Source organism: Rosa chinensis, chromosome 7, assembly GCF_002994745.2.
Source record: "Rosa chinensis cultivar Old Blush chromosome 7, RchiOBHm-V2, whole genome shotgun sequence".
Taxonomy (NCBI): Eukaryota; Viridiplantae; Streptophyta; class Magnoliopsida; order Rosales; family Rosaceae; genus Rosa; species Rosa chinensis.
Genome location: NC_037094.1, coordinates 35,267,832 through 35,282,459, shown reverse-complemented (window position 1 = coordinate 35,282,459; position 14,628 = coordinate 35,267,832). Strand labels below are relative to the sequence as shown.

Genomic DNA, 14,628 nt, shown 5'->3' with positions numbered 1-14,628 from the left:
TGAATATGTTCTTGAGTAGCTAACTTTTTAGACTATGATTGCATATTCAATAGGATTAATTTAGGTGCTTTCACTTAGATTAATTATTCAAGGAAAGTAAAAAATGGGAAATCATTTGCTTATTAACGTTTCACATAGTCAACTTCTTTCTTATGACATAGAAATTCAACTATAAGAATTGTAACCGGATTTCTTGCATATGGTTATGGTTTTGATCTTTGTTCCTTACGCTCCACCCTTGTCTATGTGTTTTTACATTTCTTTATTTTATTTATTTTAATTTTTGATTTTATAATCCTAAAACCACCCTTATTTGTGTTTACTTGTATATATTTCTATTCTTTGTTTTATTTTTGGAAATAATATCTTATACTTATATTAATTCTTTATTTGTTTATACAATTACAGGTGTACCCTCAATCCCCGATTTGAACGATCCCTACTATACTGACAACTACATTTTACAGGGTTAAATTGTTTGGTACTTTTAGCATGTCAATAATTATGAGTATGAGAGTGAGTCTAGCATGAAAAAGTTATTGTTTCTGCTTGTTGGCCCCCCTTGAGTAATTGTTTGAAAATTTGTAATGAGTGAGTGGACTAAATAGGTAGCAATTGTCATGTATAGTTTTCAACCAATTACTTGATCAAAAAAAAAAAAAAACCAATTACAATAAAACTAAAAATTTTCCCCTATTTATTACCAATGAATATTACTAAATAGTAATAAAATACAATTACATTACCTAATTTATTTTCGAACCAATACAATAAAATATATTATTATCTTATCTGGCAAAGATTTTTTCTTTCATCTTTACTTATATATAATGACAGTTATTTTTTCAGGAGACCGCTCATACGTCCACAACATCTCTCTCCACGAGAACCCTAAGATAGGACTTTTCTGTTATGAGAATTTGTCCTCGTCCGGTAGCACCGGGCTGGCCTGTGGCCTCGCTGTCATCATAGGGTCTGCTACCGAACGGGTATTGATGGCTATTGCTCATAAGGTTCCATCAGATAGGGTGTTGCTCAGAGCTTGTCAGATGGTTTTGGTTGGGATGATGTGTGGTGGTGGTAGTTCTAACAGGACTAGCGATCGAGCCCTGATGACAGTTTTTCTTAGTCAACGGCGCCACGGGGCTGACTCTCTGGCGATGTGCAGTGGGAGGACTTGGATCGAGGTTGGGTTTCTCCGTGGTGGCGTGGGTTGTGGTGACGTGACCCGTGGTGGTGTAGGTCTCAAGCAGTGAGAGATCGTTGCCGCACAAATTGAGGCAGTGCAGGTCGTGGCGTGCTGCGGCGGACATAGCTTTGCTTGATTGCTACGAACAATGGGGATGCAGATGGAGCAGGTGGACTGGACCGGACCAGGCGATTGGGCCTTGGGATAATTTCCTTTTAGAAAGCTAATGCACGTTATGTGCACTCTATGTATCTCTACGTCTCTGGAGTAGTACCAGGCGATTGGGCCTTGGGTGGACTTTTATTTGGTGGATGCCCTATTTAGGCTTTGAATTTTGGGCTGCCATTTTGGCCCTAGTGCTTTAATTATGTTGTAGATTAGTTTTTTACAATAATTTCCTTTTAGAAAGCTAATGCACGTTATGTGCACTCTATGTATCTCTAGCGCCTCTAGAGTAGTACCAATGGAGAATCTCTGATATGTCTACTTACATGATATGTCTAATGAGTGGGTTTATTTATATGTACCATTGTGGGTACTACCACTAACTTCTTGTCTGTCTATAGATGACAGTAGAAGGGTATGTAATGGCCTATTATTACTTTAGATGAATATATATATATATATAGGCACCCGGATTCGGGTTTGGTTCAAAAAAAAAAAATATCATGATAGTCAGTATATAAAATAATTTACATTTTGTATTAGATGTGCAAAAACATTTCTAATACATGATGCACTTCGATTATTGTTGTACCCATCATTTTTATATAGCTATGAAATCTCAATTTTTTTTTTTTTGAAATATTTTCATGTACATTATACTCTGGTTCACTCCAAATAAAATTTTCTGGCTCCACCCCTGGGCACAACAAGGGGATATCCTGCTAAGGAAGGGCTATCTAGTTGGAGGAAACACAGTACCCCTGAGGATGAGATTCCCTCGAGGTGGGTTTAGTTGAGGTGAAACACAATCTCCTCAAGGAGGAGAGGATTCCCTCGAGGTAGCTCTAGTTAAGCTGAGATACAATCCCCTCAAGGTGGATATGGGCATAGCGGAATCGGTCAATAGACTTGCCCAGCTTATCCAAAGTCTCCAATAATCGGAAGCACTTCCCCACGATGTCAGAGGAGTAATGTCGTGGATCCACTCGTGCATGACTTGCAGATCAAGCTTGCCACTACGCGCACTAGTCGAAATATCCGTTCAAGCTCGCCTATAAATACTTGGAGAATTAAACTTTTGAGGTAAGCAATCATCTCCCAAATACACCTATCACACCTCAAACTATTACTAACTTAAGCATCGGAGTACCTTTTGCAGGTATCCCCACCCATTTCCTTTCGAGAGCTCATATCGCTAAGCACAAAACCCAAGTCCAAAGATCATAACCCAGTTCCTGGAACACGAAGCCCTCAATCCCACTCCAATAAGAAGAAGTAGGTGAGGAAACTTACCGTGGAATTTTTCCGCACCAACAGTTGGCGTCGTCTATAGGAAGCTCTTTTTCCTAAAAGACTAATATGGTGGGAGTGGAAGGTCTCAATCTGGATCCACCAAGCGAGACTAGATCTAGTGATCATAGTATGACCAAAATGCGGACATTCTAGAAAAGATGAAAAATATGGAGTGACAGGACCCGACTCGGAATTTCACCCTGAAATCCCAAGTGGCCTTGCGGGGTCCACTTTTCGAGAAAGTTCAACAAAACTATCCCCAAAAATGGACAACCCTAACTTGAAAAGAAATAAAACCACACTTCTAAGCAACAATCCTTAGCCATCCTGCTCCCCAAATACCAACAACTCCATTTTCACATTAAACAAATCTCATAGGTTATCAGAGCAATTCTAAAGTGAATATAAAGAGAGTTGGAGAATGTTGTGATTTGGGGAGCAGGGTGGCTCTAGGAGAATAAGGATGGATGGTTTAGAAGTGTAAAAGTTTTTCTACAGGTTTTGGGTAGTCTATTTTTAAGGGAAGTTTTGCCAAATTTTTGGTAGAATTTCTTTGAAGGTGGGCCCCGCAAGGCCACATAGGATTTCAGGGTGAAATCCGAGGCGGGTCCTGTCACCACCTATCCAGTGGACCACCTTAGGAAGTTCATGCAGCAGATGACCACAGAGACGAACGATGAGAGGCGTTTCTGCAAATTCTTCCCCTCGAGTCTAACCAGCAAAGCAGGAACATGGTTCTGCGACCTGAAACCCTAATCCATCTCCAGTTCGGACAATTGAGGGAGTTTTTCGTCTCTTAATACTTCTGCAATAGAAAGCGCAAGGTGAAGCAAAAAGCGGGAGTGAAACTCAAGATGTTCTACTACCATTTTCGGGCAGAGTAAATGCAAACAGAAGGATGTACATTCGAATACGCAACGGTGGCATTTCATGAGGGACTCCTCCCTAACTCACAGATATGTAAAGACCTAGTGAGAAACCCAGCCAAGGATATGAGCGAGATCCAAATACGGATAGAAGGAGAAATCAGACTTGAAGAAATCGAAGCAGCACAAGCCGCTAGAAGCTCCGCAGTAATTGCCTTAAGGACGTAAGAAGGATCGGTCAGAGCTCAATCGGAACAGAATAAGTCGTGGGACGAAAACTAACGGTAGGGCAAATCTCGAATGGGCATGGCTTTCAAGAGAGGCAGGCCAAGTTCACAATTTCTCCGGCAACAATCCTACTTGCACACAAGCACGAGGGTGTATTCACCAAGCTGTTGTCCATGATGACAGACCTAGCAAAACGAGATCAATCCCTGTATTGCGAGTTCCATGAAGAATACTCGCACACTGCCAATAATTGCTTGCACTTGAGGCAACAATTCGAGGATCTGATGTAGCATGGAAAACTCCTTCAATACAAAATCCATAGTGGAGAAAGAATTAACCCAACTACACTAATCTGCCCAACTCCCCCCAGGAATGGACCAATGCATGAAATCTTGGCTCTTCACGGGAGGCCACTTTCCTCCGAGGAGGAGGAAACAAGGCTACGATCTGAAATCAAGCAGGCCAAGAAAATCAGGAGAGTGTGCAAGGTTGAAAAAGAAGTAAATGTGGAGGCACTATGGTACAACGAACTAGTGATAAGTTTCTCCAAGCAAACTGCAATCGGGGTGCAATTCCCGCACAGAAACACATTAGTGATCTCTGTACAGGTCGCTAACTGTTTCATGGGAAGGGTCATACTGGACGAAGGAAGTAAGGCTGAAGTGATATTCCTCGGTGCCTTCAAATAGCTCAAGCTCAACGAAAGCCATATCAGATCAAGTAGGGCGCCACTCATGAGATTCGAGCGTACAGAGACATGGCCAGTGGGAGAAATCACAATGTTGGTGACCACGACGAGAAAGACAGTGGAGGTCTAATTTGTCATGGTGGACAAGCCGTCAGCATATAATGCGATCCTCGGAAGATTACATGCATAAGATGGAGGCGGAAGCCTCATCCTGATACCATGCATATTGTAAAGTTCCCTTCCCCTGAAGGGAATAGCATAACCTCCGTCTGCGGAGACCAACTTTTATTGAAGGGATTGTATGCTATGGAGATCAAGAAGAAGAACTCAGCCGCCCAGGGGGAGTAGGAAGCGCAGGCATAGCAATTAACAGACGACCTACCAGAACCAAAAGGGCCCGAGGAAGAGCTAGTCACTATGGAACCTCTCAAAGGGGTAGCCCTTGAGGTTGATGGGAAGAAGAAGATTCTGGTAGGAACCCTCCAAAGCAAAAAAGAAAGAAGAGAAAGAGCCGCGATCAATCTGGCCAATTACCAAAGTGCCATCACAAGATATTTCAACAAGGGAGTGAGACATAGGTCATTCCAATAGGGAGACAAAGTCTTGAAAAGAGTCGTGGAAAAACTAAAGACGGAGAGACGGGAAAATTTAATCCTACATGGGAAGGCCCCTACAAAGTCTTAAATGTGTTTGGCAAACTGCGGAAATAGCGATTGGAAGAACTTTGCCGCGCTCATGAAACGCAATTCATCTGCGGAAGTACTATGCATGCCTGACAATGATGCGACCACAAGGCAGCCGTCGCAAGCATCAAGAAGGTTAAAATATTTTCTTCTTTCAGTTGTTCTCGGTTTCCAATAAAATGCAGTGTCGATGTTTATCATAGACAGTGGCACTATTTCCATAGCATTTTCCTTATGTTTTATCATTTTTTATTCTGTATGTACCAAGCAATTCATGGAATAAATGCTCTTTCGACTTTAAATGACTGTGAATAGGGTTGTCCTCGGAACGTTAAACAGTGAATCTCCAGATTTTAAATGGGTTGTCCTCGAGACGTTAAACAATGAGTCTCCGGACTTTAAATAGGTTGTCCTCAGGATGTTAAACAGTGAGTCCCCGGACTTTAAATGAGTTGTCCTCGCAAAGTTAAATCAGTGAGTCCCTGGACCTAGAATGGGTTGTCCTCGAGACGTCAAACGGTGAAATTTCATGTCGCGGTGGAAAGCTTTATAAACAAATTGCATTACAGTGGAGATTTCATGAAGTAGAAGGATTATGTTGCAGTGGAAAGCTTTGTGGTCAGATCACCTCGCAGTGAAAAATTTTCTTCTTAGGTAATACGTTAAGGTGACTGACGTTATGAATATCGAGGCATGTCTCGAAGATTTTTTCTTTCTCCGCTTGGGTACTCGCACAAAAAGAAAAAAGGGGGCATTGTGGGGGTAAAAAAATTTAAGCTAATGAATTTTCGGCACAACAACGGGATATCTCGCTAAGGAAGGGGTATCTAGTTAGGGGAAACATAGTACCCCCGAGGATGAGATTCCCTCGAGGTGGGTTTGGTTGAGGTGAAACACAATATCCTCAAGGAGGAGAGGATTCCCTCGAGGTAGGTTTAGTCGAGGTGAGACACAATCCCCTCAAGGTGGATATGGGCATAGCGAAATCAGTCAACGGACTTGCCCAACTTATCCAAAGTCCCCAATAATTGGAAGCACTTCTCACGATGTCAGAGGAGCAACGTCATGGATCCACTCATGCATGACTTGCGGATCAAGATTGCCACTACGTGCACTAGTCGAAATATCCATTCAAGCTCGCCTATAAATACTTGGAGAAATAAACTTTTGAGGTAAGCAATCATCTCCCAAATACACCCATCACACCTCAAGCTATTACTGACTTAAGCATCGAAGTACCTTTTGCATGTACCCCCACCCATTTCCTTTTGGGAGCTCAGATCGCCAAGCACAAAACCTTGCACATAACCTAAAGCTTGCCTATAAATACTTGGAGAATTAAACTTTTGAGGTAAGCAATCATCTCCTAAATGCACCCATCACACCTCAAGGTATTACTAACTTAAGCACCAGAGTACCTTTTGCACGTACCCCCACCAATTTCCTTTCGGGAGCTCAGATCGCCAAGCACAAAATCCAAGTCCAAAGATCGTAACCCAGTTCCTAGAACATGAAGCCCCTACTCCCACTCCAGTCAGAAGAAGTAGGTGAGGAAACTTTCCATTTTCTGCACCAACAAAAACTAAGGTGCAGCAAGGCACATTCATGGCCGTGCCGTGCCTCAAATGCTTGGTGACTTGGTGTTAGACAATTGACACGTTCAGAACTAAGAAAAATGAAGAGCAAATTTTTCTTGTCTGAACAAAGACTTGGAGTGTGTTTGGATAAAGGAAAAAAATGATTGAATTTAATTGAAAGTGAGGATTTTATAATTCTTAAAAGTCAATTCCTTCGTTTGGCATTACCAAGTTGAAATTTAAATTTTCTTTATGCAAAAAAAAGGAATTCATTATTTAAATTCAGAAAATGGTAATGGAAAAATTGGATTTGCAAAAAATTTAGGGGTGTACGGATTAGCTTCTATGTACCATTCCAAACCAAAATATATTACTCGTGCCATGCCACTGATACTAAGAACACACAGAAAATATAGTAAATAACTCAAGTTTATTATCATACTGAATGTATGTTTTTCTTCAGACATTTTAAGCAAACCACTCTTCTATCGGTGTCTGAAACCAAAAACCCACTTAAATAGGAGGAAACCAAATCCCAAGCTGCTCACCAGGAAAAAAAGAAAAAGAAAAAAAGAATTGCCTATATATATATATATATGATTTAGCGATTTCCTAGATATATAAATAGATATATTAAGGGAATGTCCCAAACAACCTCTGCTGAATTACCTATTTAAATAAGTGCATAGGTGTAGTATTCAGAAAAACCTTTCAAGCATAGATTTAAAAGAGAAGCTGCCGCCATTGCCCAACAAAAACAAGCCAAGGATGGCCACAACTGTAACAAGCACCCACATCCAAGGCTGCATCCTTCTCTTACTGCGGTTGCGTAGAGGCAGAGGGATGGATTTTACCTTGGTTTGCTTTGTGAACTGTGGCGCTTTCTGGGACCTCTTTGTTATTGTCACCAGTTTCTCTGTAGCTTCAGGCTCGACTGGAGTTACGGTTGTAGTCTCAGAGGTTGGTTCTGGAGCAGATTCTCCTTCATTAATACCATTTGTAGCCTTTGTTGCACTTGCCTTCTTTCTTTCCTTCTTCCTTACCCGCTTCTCCCTTTCCTGCGCCATACACAGAATAACAGAATATTGCATCAGGTAAGACAGAATCTCATAAAGCCAACATCTCTATATCACCAAAATGCCCATGAGAAGTCAATGGAATTGAACAAAAAGATGAAGTTTCAGGAAATTTTACCTTCTCTTTCTCTTCAGCTTCTTTCTGTGCTTTTATGGCAGCCCTGGCTTGGGCCTTCTCCGCTATTCTTTTCTTCCTCTCCATTGCCTCCTTAGCTTTGGCCTTTTCCTCCAGCCTACGTTGCTCTCTCAACCTTGCAGCTGCTTCTTCCTTTCTCAATTCCTCTTCCTTTCTGGCCAACTCTTCTTCCTCCTTTGTTGGTTTTGGGTCTTCTACTATTTCCTTTTCAATCTCATTTCTTCCAGAAACTGTTGCTTGGCTAATTCCAGAAGAAGCAACTTTCACAGGCTTCTTGTTCTTAGCTGTGTCATTGTTTTGCTCCACAATCTCCACTGCAGATATATCATTTGGTTCTCCAGATTCTACAATTGCAACTCGTTTTGCAGGTTCAGGAGTTGAAACCACTGCTGCTGCCATATTATGCCTGGTTACTCTTACTATATCAGGTATTACAGGTGGTTCCTCATCAGGACCAAGTGAGCGGCCATCCAAGGTTCTTAATCTCCTTAGTGTACTCCTGGTGTTGCATTTGGTATATTCTTTCCGGAAATCTTCATTTGTATTCCAGAGTTCCATAAATGTTTCCACCTAAACAATTGATTGTTAGCCAATCCATGCACATATGAGCCATGTTGTCCAAGTTTTCAACCTAAAAGGTGGAAAATACACAACAGTAACAAGAAAGGAACTTCATGAGCTAACCTGATTGATACATAAATGCTGCAGTTGCTCCTTATCTCCACTCAATGCTAAGTCATTAGCTGCCTTTGCATCATTCCTGTACCTCCAGAAGTGTTTGGTCTGCAGATTTGAGGAAAAAGAGGGTCACTATCTCTTCTAAATCGTCATATATTCATATTAAGGGTTCAGAATAAAATATCTAGCACAGAAGGGTTGTACTAAAATAAAACACAACGTTTCAGAATACTAAAGCTATCAACACAAACAACTCTGCTTGAAATAAATAAACCATTATCCCAGATTAATAAGAAAGCTGAAAACTAAGCCAGTGTCTAAAGCAAGCTCAAAATATATCCTCTTAGTGGTAAAGTTATATAAACATGTTCCGCAGTATATTTGTGCATGCACATGTAGATAGTTGATAGAAAGTAATAAGCTTTAGTGTTTTCTTTCAAAGGAATGCAAACACCTTTTCATAATTTTGTTTCCTCAAACTCTGTAGATGTACATATGCTTCTTGGCGAGTTGCATCTGCAGCTTCAAACTGATATTGTAGTTCATGCAGCATATCATTCTCTACATTATATTTCTTTTTAGCAGCTTGAGTGACTTCCTGCGCTTTGAGAAGATTCTCTTTGAGTTGATCCATTTCCTTCTTCAGATCCTGTGATAATGAAAGTGAGGTAAGAAACTGAAAAGCTCATCAGAGCCTACTATAATTACAAGAGTTTGTCCACCTGTTCTAGTATTGAGCACTAAATATGAGGTTCTTGGTGATTAGAAAAGTTACAAAAATTCAAGTAAATCAGGTGTTCCTATGTGAATCATCTCAAGGTATCATTTCCATATCAATTCTCCAACATATCAAATCTCTATTCCTGGTCGTTAATCTTTAGAAAAGAAAACCGCAGTTTGAATGTGAATAAGTGATAAATTGTTTTAATGTGAAATATCAGGATATTACAACCATGTGAATTGGTTCAGATCCCATCTGACATCATGGTTAGAAAAGAAAGAGAACATAATGAGCACAATACCTTTATGCGTTGTTCAATATGGTCTTTCTGGTCTAAAGATTGTTGAACTTCATCCTGCTTACTTAAGCTATAAGAGAGCTGATCACGGCGTTGCTTCAGCTGCTTGATGTCACGAATATACTGCTTTTCTTCCTTCAAAGGTAGGGTCTCATGAGCCATGGTATGTTCCATATGGCGTATCTATGTATGGAGCGCACACGATTAAAACATTACATAATTAATAAATATTCGAATCCATTATCTACAGTATGAACAAGGAAAGTGATTGCTTACTGTGTTAGCTATTTCCTCAACAGACAGAGCATCCTTTACTTTGTTAATCATAAATTGAACAGAATCCATTTCCCGTCGTTTGGACTTGAGCTGCTCTTGAACAGCTCTCTCTTCAGATATGGCAGCTTCAAATTTTAGTTTGTGCTCCTTACAAGTGGCCTAGCCATAAAAGATTCAACAATTAATTTGAAAACATACTGAAAAAAAATACACATAGAATAAAGTTAAAGTGATTTGCATAAAAGTACTCACCCGTTGCATTTGCATTTTGGAACGAATAGCATCCCGGCCTTTAGTTTTTTCTTCAACTTGTAACTGAGCATGCTTGATCTGTTCTTTTAAGTTTTCGTCATCATTTCTAGGAATCCTAATTAAGAAGTAGAAAGGCCTTTTTTCAACCTCAACAACGTTATCCTGTCCTTCCAAAGAATCAACAGTGGGCGTTTCAGACTCTGATCTGTCATCAGTGATGATGGACGACTCATCAACACCTGAGCTTGCCAGCATGGTGACTTCATTCTCAATTGAATCATTAATCTGTAATGCCGGCTTCCCATTGTTGTCAGCACATTCAGTGTCCAAGTTGGGCACTTCAGACTCTGATCTGTCATCAATGATGATGGACGGCTCATCAGCACCTGAGCTTGCCGGCACGGTGACTTCATTCTCAAGTAAATCATTTATCTGTAATGTCGGCTTCCCATTGTTGTCAGCACAATCAGCCTCCAAGTTTGACAAACCAGCATCTGCTACATGCACGGCATCACTAGATACCGGTTTTTCAGAATCACAAGAATCATGGCTGGTCTTGAATTCTTGTATTGCACCATCAGCTGAGAAAGTTGACAGGGTATCATCAACAGCTCGAGAGATCTTGGATTCACATTCTGATTTTGAAATTGGCTCTGCTATGGTATCATTAGCCAGGCAACTTGACAGCGTATCATCTACAACGGCAGCATGACCAGATTCAATTTCTGATTTCAAATTAGGTTCTGATATAGCGTCACTAGCTGATACTGTGTCATGAGCTAGGCCACTTGAGAGAGCATCATCTGTATCGGAGGAAATCTCAGCTTCAATATCAGATTTTGAATTTGGTTCTGATATTGTATCATTAGCTGCGGAATTTGAAGAAGTTTCAGCTGTAATGGGGGCACTCTCAGCTTCAACTTCTGGTTTTGAATGTTCATGAGGACAAGAACTCGGCTTTTCACTATTCTTCTCATCTAATTTTTCAACATCAGTCTCTGGTGTTTCATCTTCAATACTGCGAGTTGAATCATCTTCCTTAGGTAGAGAATCCCCGTTTTTAACACTCACAATTGTATCACTATCAGCAACAGTTGCAAAGCTTTCACAATTTTCAACAGGTACGTTCTCACACACAGAAGCCTTTTCAGATGACCCATTCTCTTCAGGTGTATCAACCAAGTCATCTGTAACCATAGGCTCTGAACTGTTCTCCAAGTTATCCCCACTATCATCTGAGATAGGGCCACTGACAACTGGTGTTTCCAACTGCTTCTGAACTTCAAAAGATGCAGCCAAGACTACCCCATTTTCACATGATCCATTTTCTCCAGGTGTATCAGTCAAGAGATTAGTATCTATGGGCTCTGAAACGCTCTCTTCATGAGCATGAACTACAAGCGACTCATCTTCAGATTTATCAGAAACAAGACCATTGACAACTTGTGTTTCCAAGTGCTTCTGGACTTCAAAATTGTCTGCCAAGATTTGGCCATTTTCTTCACATAAACCATTAATTTTTTCAGCTATGTGCTCCAAAATGCTCTCTTGGATATCAACATTGGCAGCCAATATTTGGCCATTTTCTTCACATGACTCATTAATCTTTTCAGCAATGGGCTCGGAAACACTCTCTTGGACATCAACATTGGCATCCAAGACTTGGCCATTTTCTTCACATAAACCATCAATCTGTTCAGCAATGGGTTCTGAAACGCTCTCTTGGATATCAAGATTGGCAGCCAATATTTGGCCATTTTCTTCGCAGGAACTATTAATCTTTTCAGCAACGGGCTCGGAAACACTCTCTTGGACATCAACATTGGCAGCCAAGATTTGGCCATTTTCTTCACATGAAACATTAATCTTTTCAGTAATTGATTCTGAAACACTCTCTTGGACATCATCATTAGCAGCCAAGATTTGGACGTCTGAAACACACTCTTTAACATCACAATTCGCAGCCAAGATTTGGCTGTCCGAAACACACTCTTTAACATCACCATTGGCAGCCAAGTTTTGGCCGTCTTGTTCACATGAACCATTAATCTCCTCAGCAACGGGCTCTGAAAAGCTGTCTTGGACATCAACATTGGCAGCCAAGATTTGGCCATTTTCTACACATGACCCATTATTCTTTTCAGCTGTATCAACCAAGTGATTTGCGACCAAGGACTCTGAAGGGCTCTCTTGGACATCATGAGTAGGCAATGCATCTCCATTTTCATCAGAGACAGCAGCCACGGATCGGCCATTCTCAAAAGATCCATTTTGTTCAGCTGTACTTGCTGAGGCGCTATCATTAGCATCACAAGCAGGCACGCCCTCCAAATTATTTTCCTTTGACTCAGGATCAAAGACAATTTGCTTATGTAACTCAGTATCAGCTTGGGATGTCAACTCTGACTCTTGAACATGATCTCCTACCGGGACCTCCTCGGCTAATTGTTTATCCTCCTCACTCTGAAGATGAAGTGCAGTCGCTGGATCACCGGAAAGTGTTGACTCCTCAGCAGCAGCCTTCTCTAATGAAGGCGATTGTAATTGAGATTGGGGATTCTCAACAACAACACTACTCTCCACAACCTCTTCCTCCTCCAACTGAACACCCCCACCGCCATTGGTCTCAACTCTGCTGTAATGCCCATTGGTTAGATCAGACTCATCAGAAGCGGCGGTGACAAAGACATAGGAGCCATCGCCGTCGTCCTTGGAAATCCCATTACCATTCCCAATCACACTGACATTGACACTCACATTCCCGTCCTCAACCTTGGACAACTCAGATTCACACGCATCGCGATGCACATCAACCTCCGCCGTCATTGCGTCGATCACAGCCAAAATTCAACCCACAGCCACAAACAATCTATTCCGCAAACACAAAAAATTCAAAATTGCAGAACAATTCCAAGTTAATATCTTAGACTCAATTTGAAACAAAATTCAAAATTGAAGTGAAATCAATACGGAAGAAGACAACCAGTGTAAGAACAGCGCGAGATCTAAACCTAAGAAGAGAGATCAGGAGGACTTACAGGCGCAGATCGATGAAGAGCAGAGCAGATCGAAATCGAGATCAGCGAACCGACATGAATGTGGGTGGGGAATTCAAGTAGGGATCTTCCGTAAACAATGCACAAGGCTAGATTTGGGAGATTTTATATGTGAGTGAGAGAGAGAGAGTTGTAGATTGGAATTAGCTAGAAGAACAGCTGGCCAAACAAGAGGAGAGAAAGAGAGAGTACGAGTTTCTGTTATACACACCTTTTTGGAAATAGAGTCCTCACTGGACTTGTTATACTACAACAGTGTTTGGATCGGATTGGGATTTTGTGCGGGTTTTTGGGCTTTTTGTAATTTGCGGATTTTGAAATCAAATGGAAATAGTCTCTTGATTCCCTCTCACGTTTTTACTGCCACGTTTTAATAAACCGTCACTTGTCACCGTCACATCACTCTGGCTTTTCTTTTGGCCGGGTTTACATGTCCTAGGAAAAGAGGCCAACAAAATAGTCGTAATCACTTCACTCTCTATTTTCTATTTTTTCTTCACTCTCTATTTTTTATTTTTTTACTGTTTAGCCTTATTTTAACTTATGTAGCCCTATTTTTTTTACATTATATCCTTAAAATAATTTATATTTATCTAATTTTTAAAGATAAAAAAATCAAAAACTTAAATAAATAATTAATAAGAAAATTTATTATTATCATAAATTAATTACCCACTTCCAGATGAGTAATTGCTTACTTCTGTACATCTATTAGGTGTGAGCAATTTCTATGAGATGTTAAACTTCTAGTTTCCTCCAATATTTTACCCAAGAAAAAAGCACAATACCAAACACAGAGAAGAGGATTATACATCATTGCATTTCAATGCACAAATGAAAGATTTCTTTGATCGCACTTTTATATGTACATTGCATGCTCAAAAAATTATTAAATGTCATACAATATTCATTTCCATGATATAAACATACACACAATTATTCGTAAAACTGTGAGGTAGAATTCATACATTTCCAACCATAGTAAAGTCACAAAAATAAATGCCCAAATGAAAGTTTTCATTGATCGCACTTTTAAGTTTTTATGTACATTGTTTAATCATAATTCAGAAATGGTTAAGATGTCATACAATATATATATATATATATATATATATCCATGACATAAAATATACACACACAAACACATACATGCAATTGTTTCTTAAATTTGTGAGTTGGAATTCACATATAATAAAGTCACCAAATCCAACATATGTCATGAATCTAATTTCCATTAAAAAAAGAACATATATAGCCTTATTTATATGTTTTTTTTCCTCACCTCCATATAGTGGCTTGTGATCAAAGGTATTGATCTTAGTCTATGCGATAATGTGGTCAGAAAGATAGATTGTGGTTAGCATAATTCCAATCCACCCTAAATTTGGATTATTTTTTATTAATTTGGGTTGGAGTGTTACAATTGTCAAGGTCCAAAATAAACAT

The 14,628-nt window shown here is 40.1% G+C and overlaps 1 protein-coding gene across 2 annotated transcripts; it reads right to left on the bottom strand.

Annotated features, from left to right (window-relative positions):
• Window positions 1–7,181: 7,181 nt before the first annotated feature.
• Window positions 7,182–13,407, bottom strand: LOC112180532 (calponin homology domain-containing protein DDB_G0272472). 2 transcript variants are annotated; one of them, XM_024319091.2, is made up of 9 exons: window positions 13,165–13,407; window positions 11,931–12,995; window positions 10,127–11,831; window positions 9,875–10,033; window positions 9,602–9,781; window positions 9,034–9,228; window positions 8,586–8,684; window positions 7,884–8,471; window positions 7,182–7,747 (listed from the first exon to the last, which is right to left on the bottom strand). In XM_024319091.2, exons 2-9 carry the CDS (start codon window positions 12,950–12,952, stop codon window positions 7,388–7,390), a joined length of 4,308 nt encoding a protein of 1,435 aa, XP_024174859.1. In that variant the 5' UTR covers window positions 12,953–12,995; window positions 13,165–13,407; the 3' UTR covers window positions 7,182–7,387. The 2 variants fall into 2 exon arrangements, with proteins under 2 accessions (XP_024174859.1, XP_024174858.1); XM_024319090.2 differs by having other exon boundaries at window positions 10,127–12,995.
• Between the last annotated feature and the right edge of the window lie 1,221 nt (window positions 13,408–14,628).

What these genes read in the sequence shown, in the direction of transcription:
- LOC112180532 (XM_024319090.2), bottom strand. Translation starts at nt 12,952, where the DNA reads ATGACGGCGGAGGTTGATGTGCATCGCGATGCGTGTGAATCTGAGTTG. An exon ending in ATATTGAACAACGCATAAAG is followed by an intron (nt 9,229 to 9,601) that starts GTATTGTGCTCA and finishes TCATTATCACAG; the next exon opens with GATCTGAAGAAGGAAATGGA. An exon ending in AGCATTTATGTATCAATCAG is followed by an intron (nt 8,472 to 8,585) that starts GTTAGCTCATGA and finishes TCAATTGTTTAG; the next exon opens with GTGGAAACATTTATGGAACT.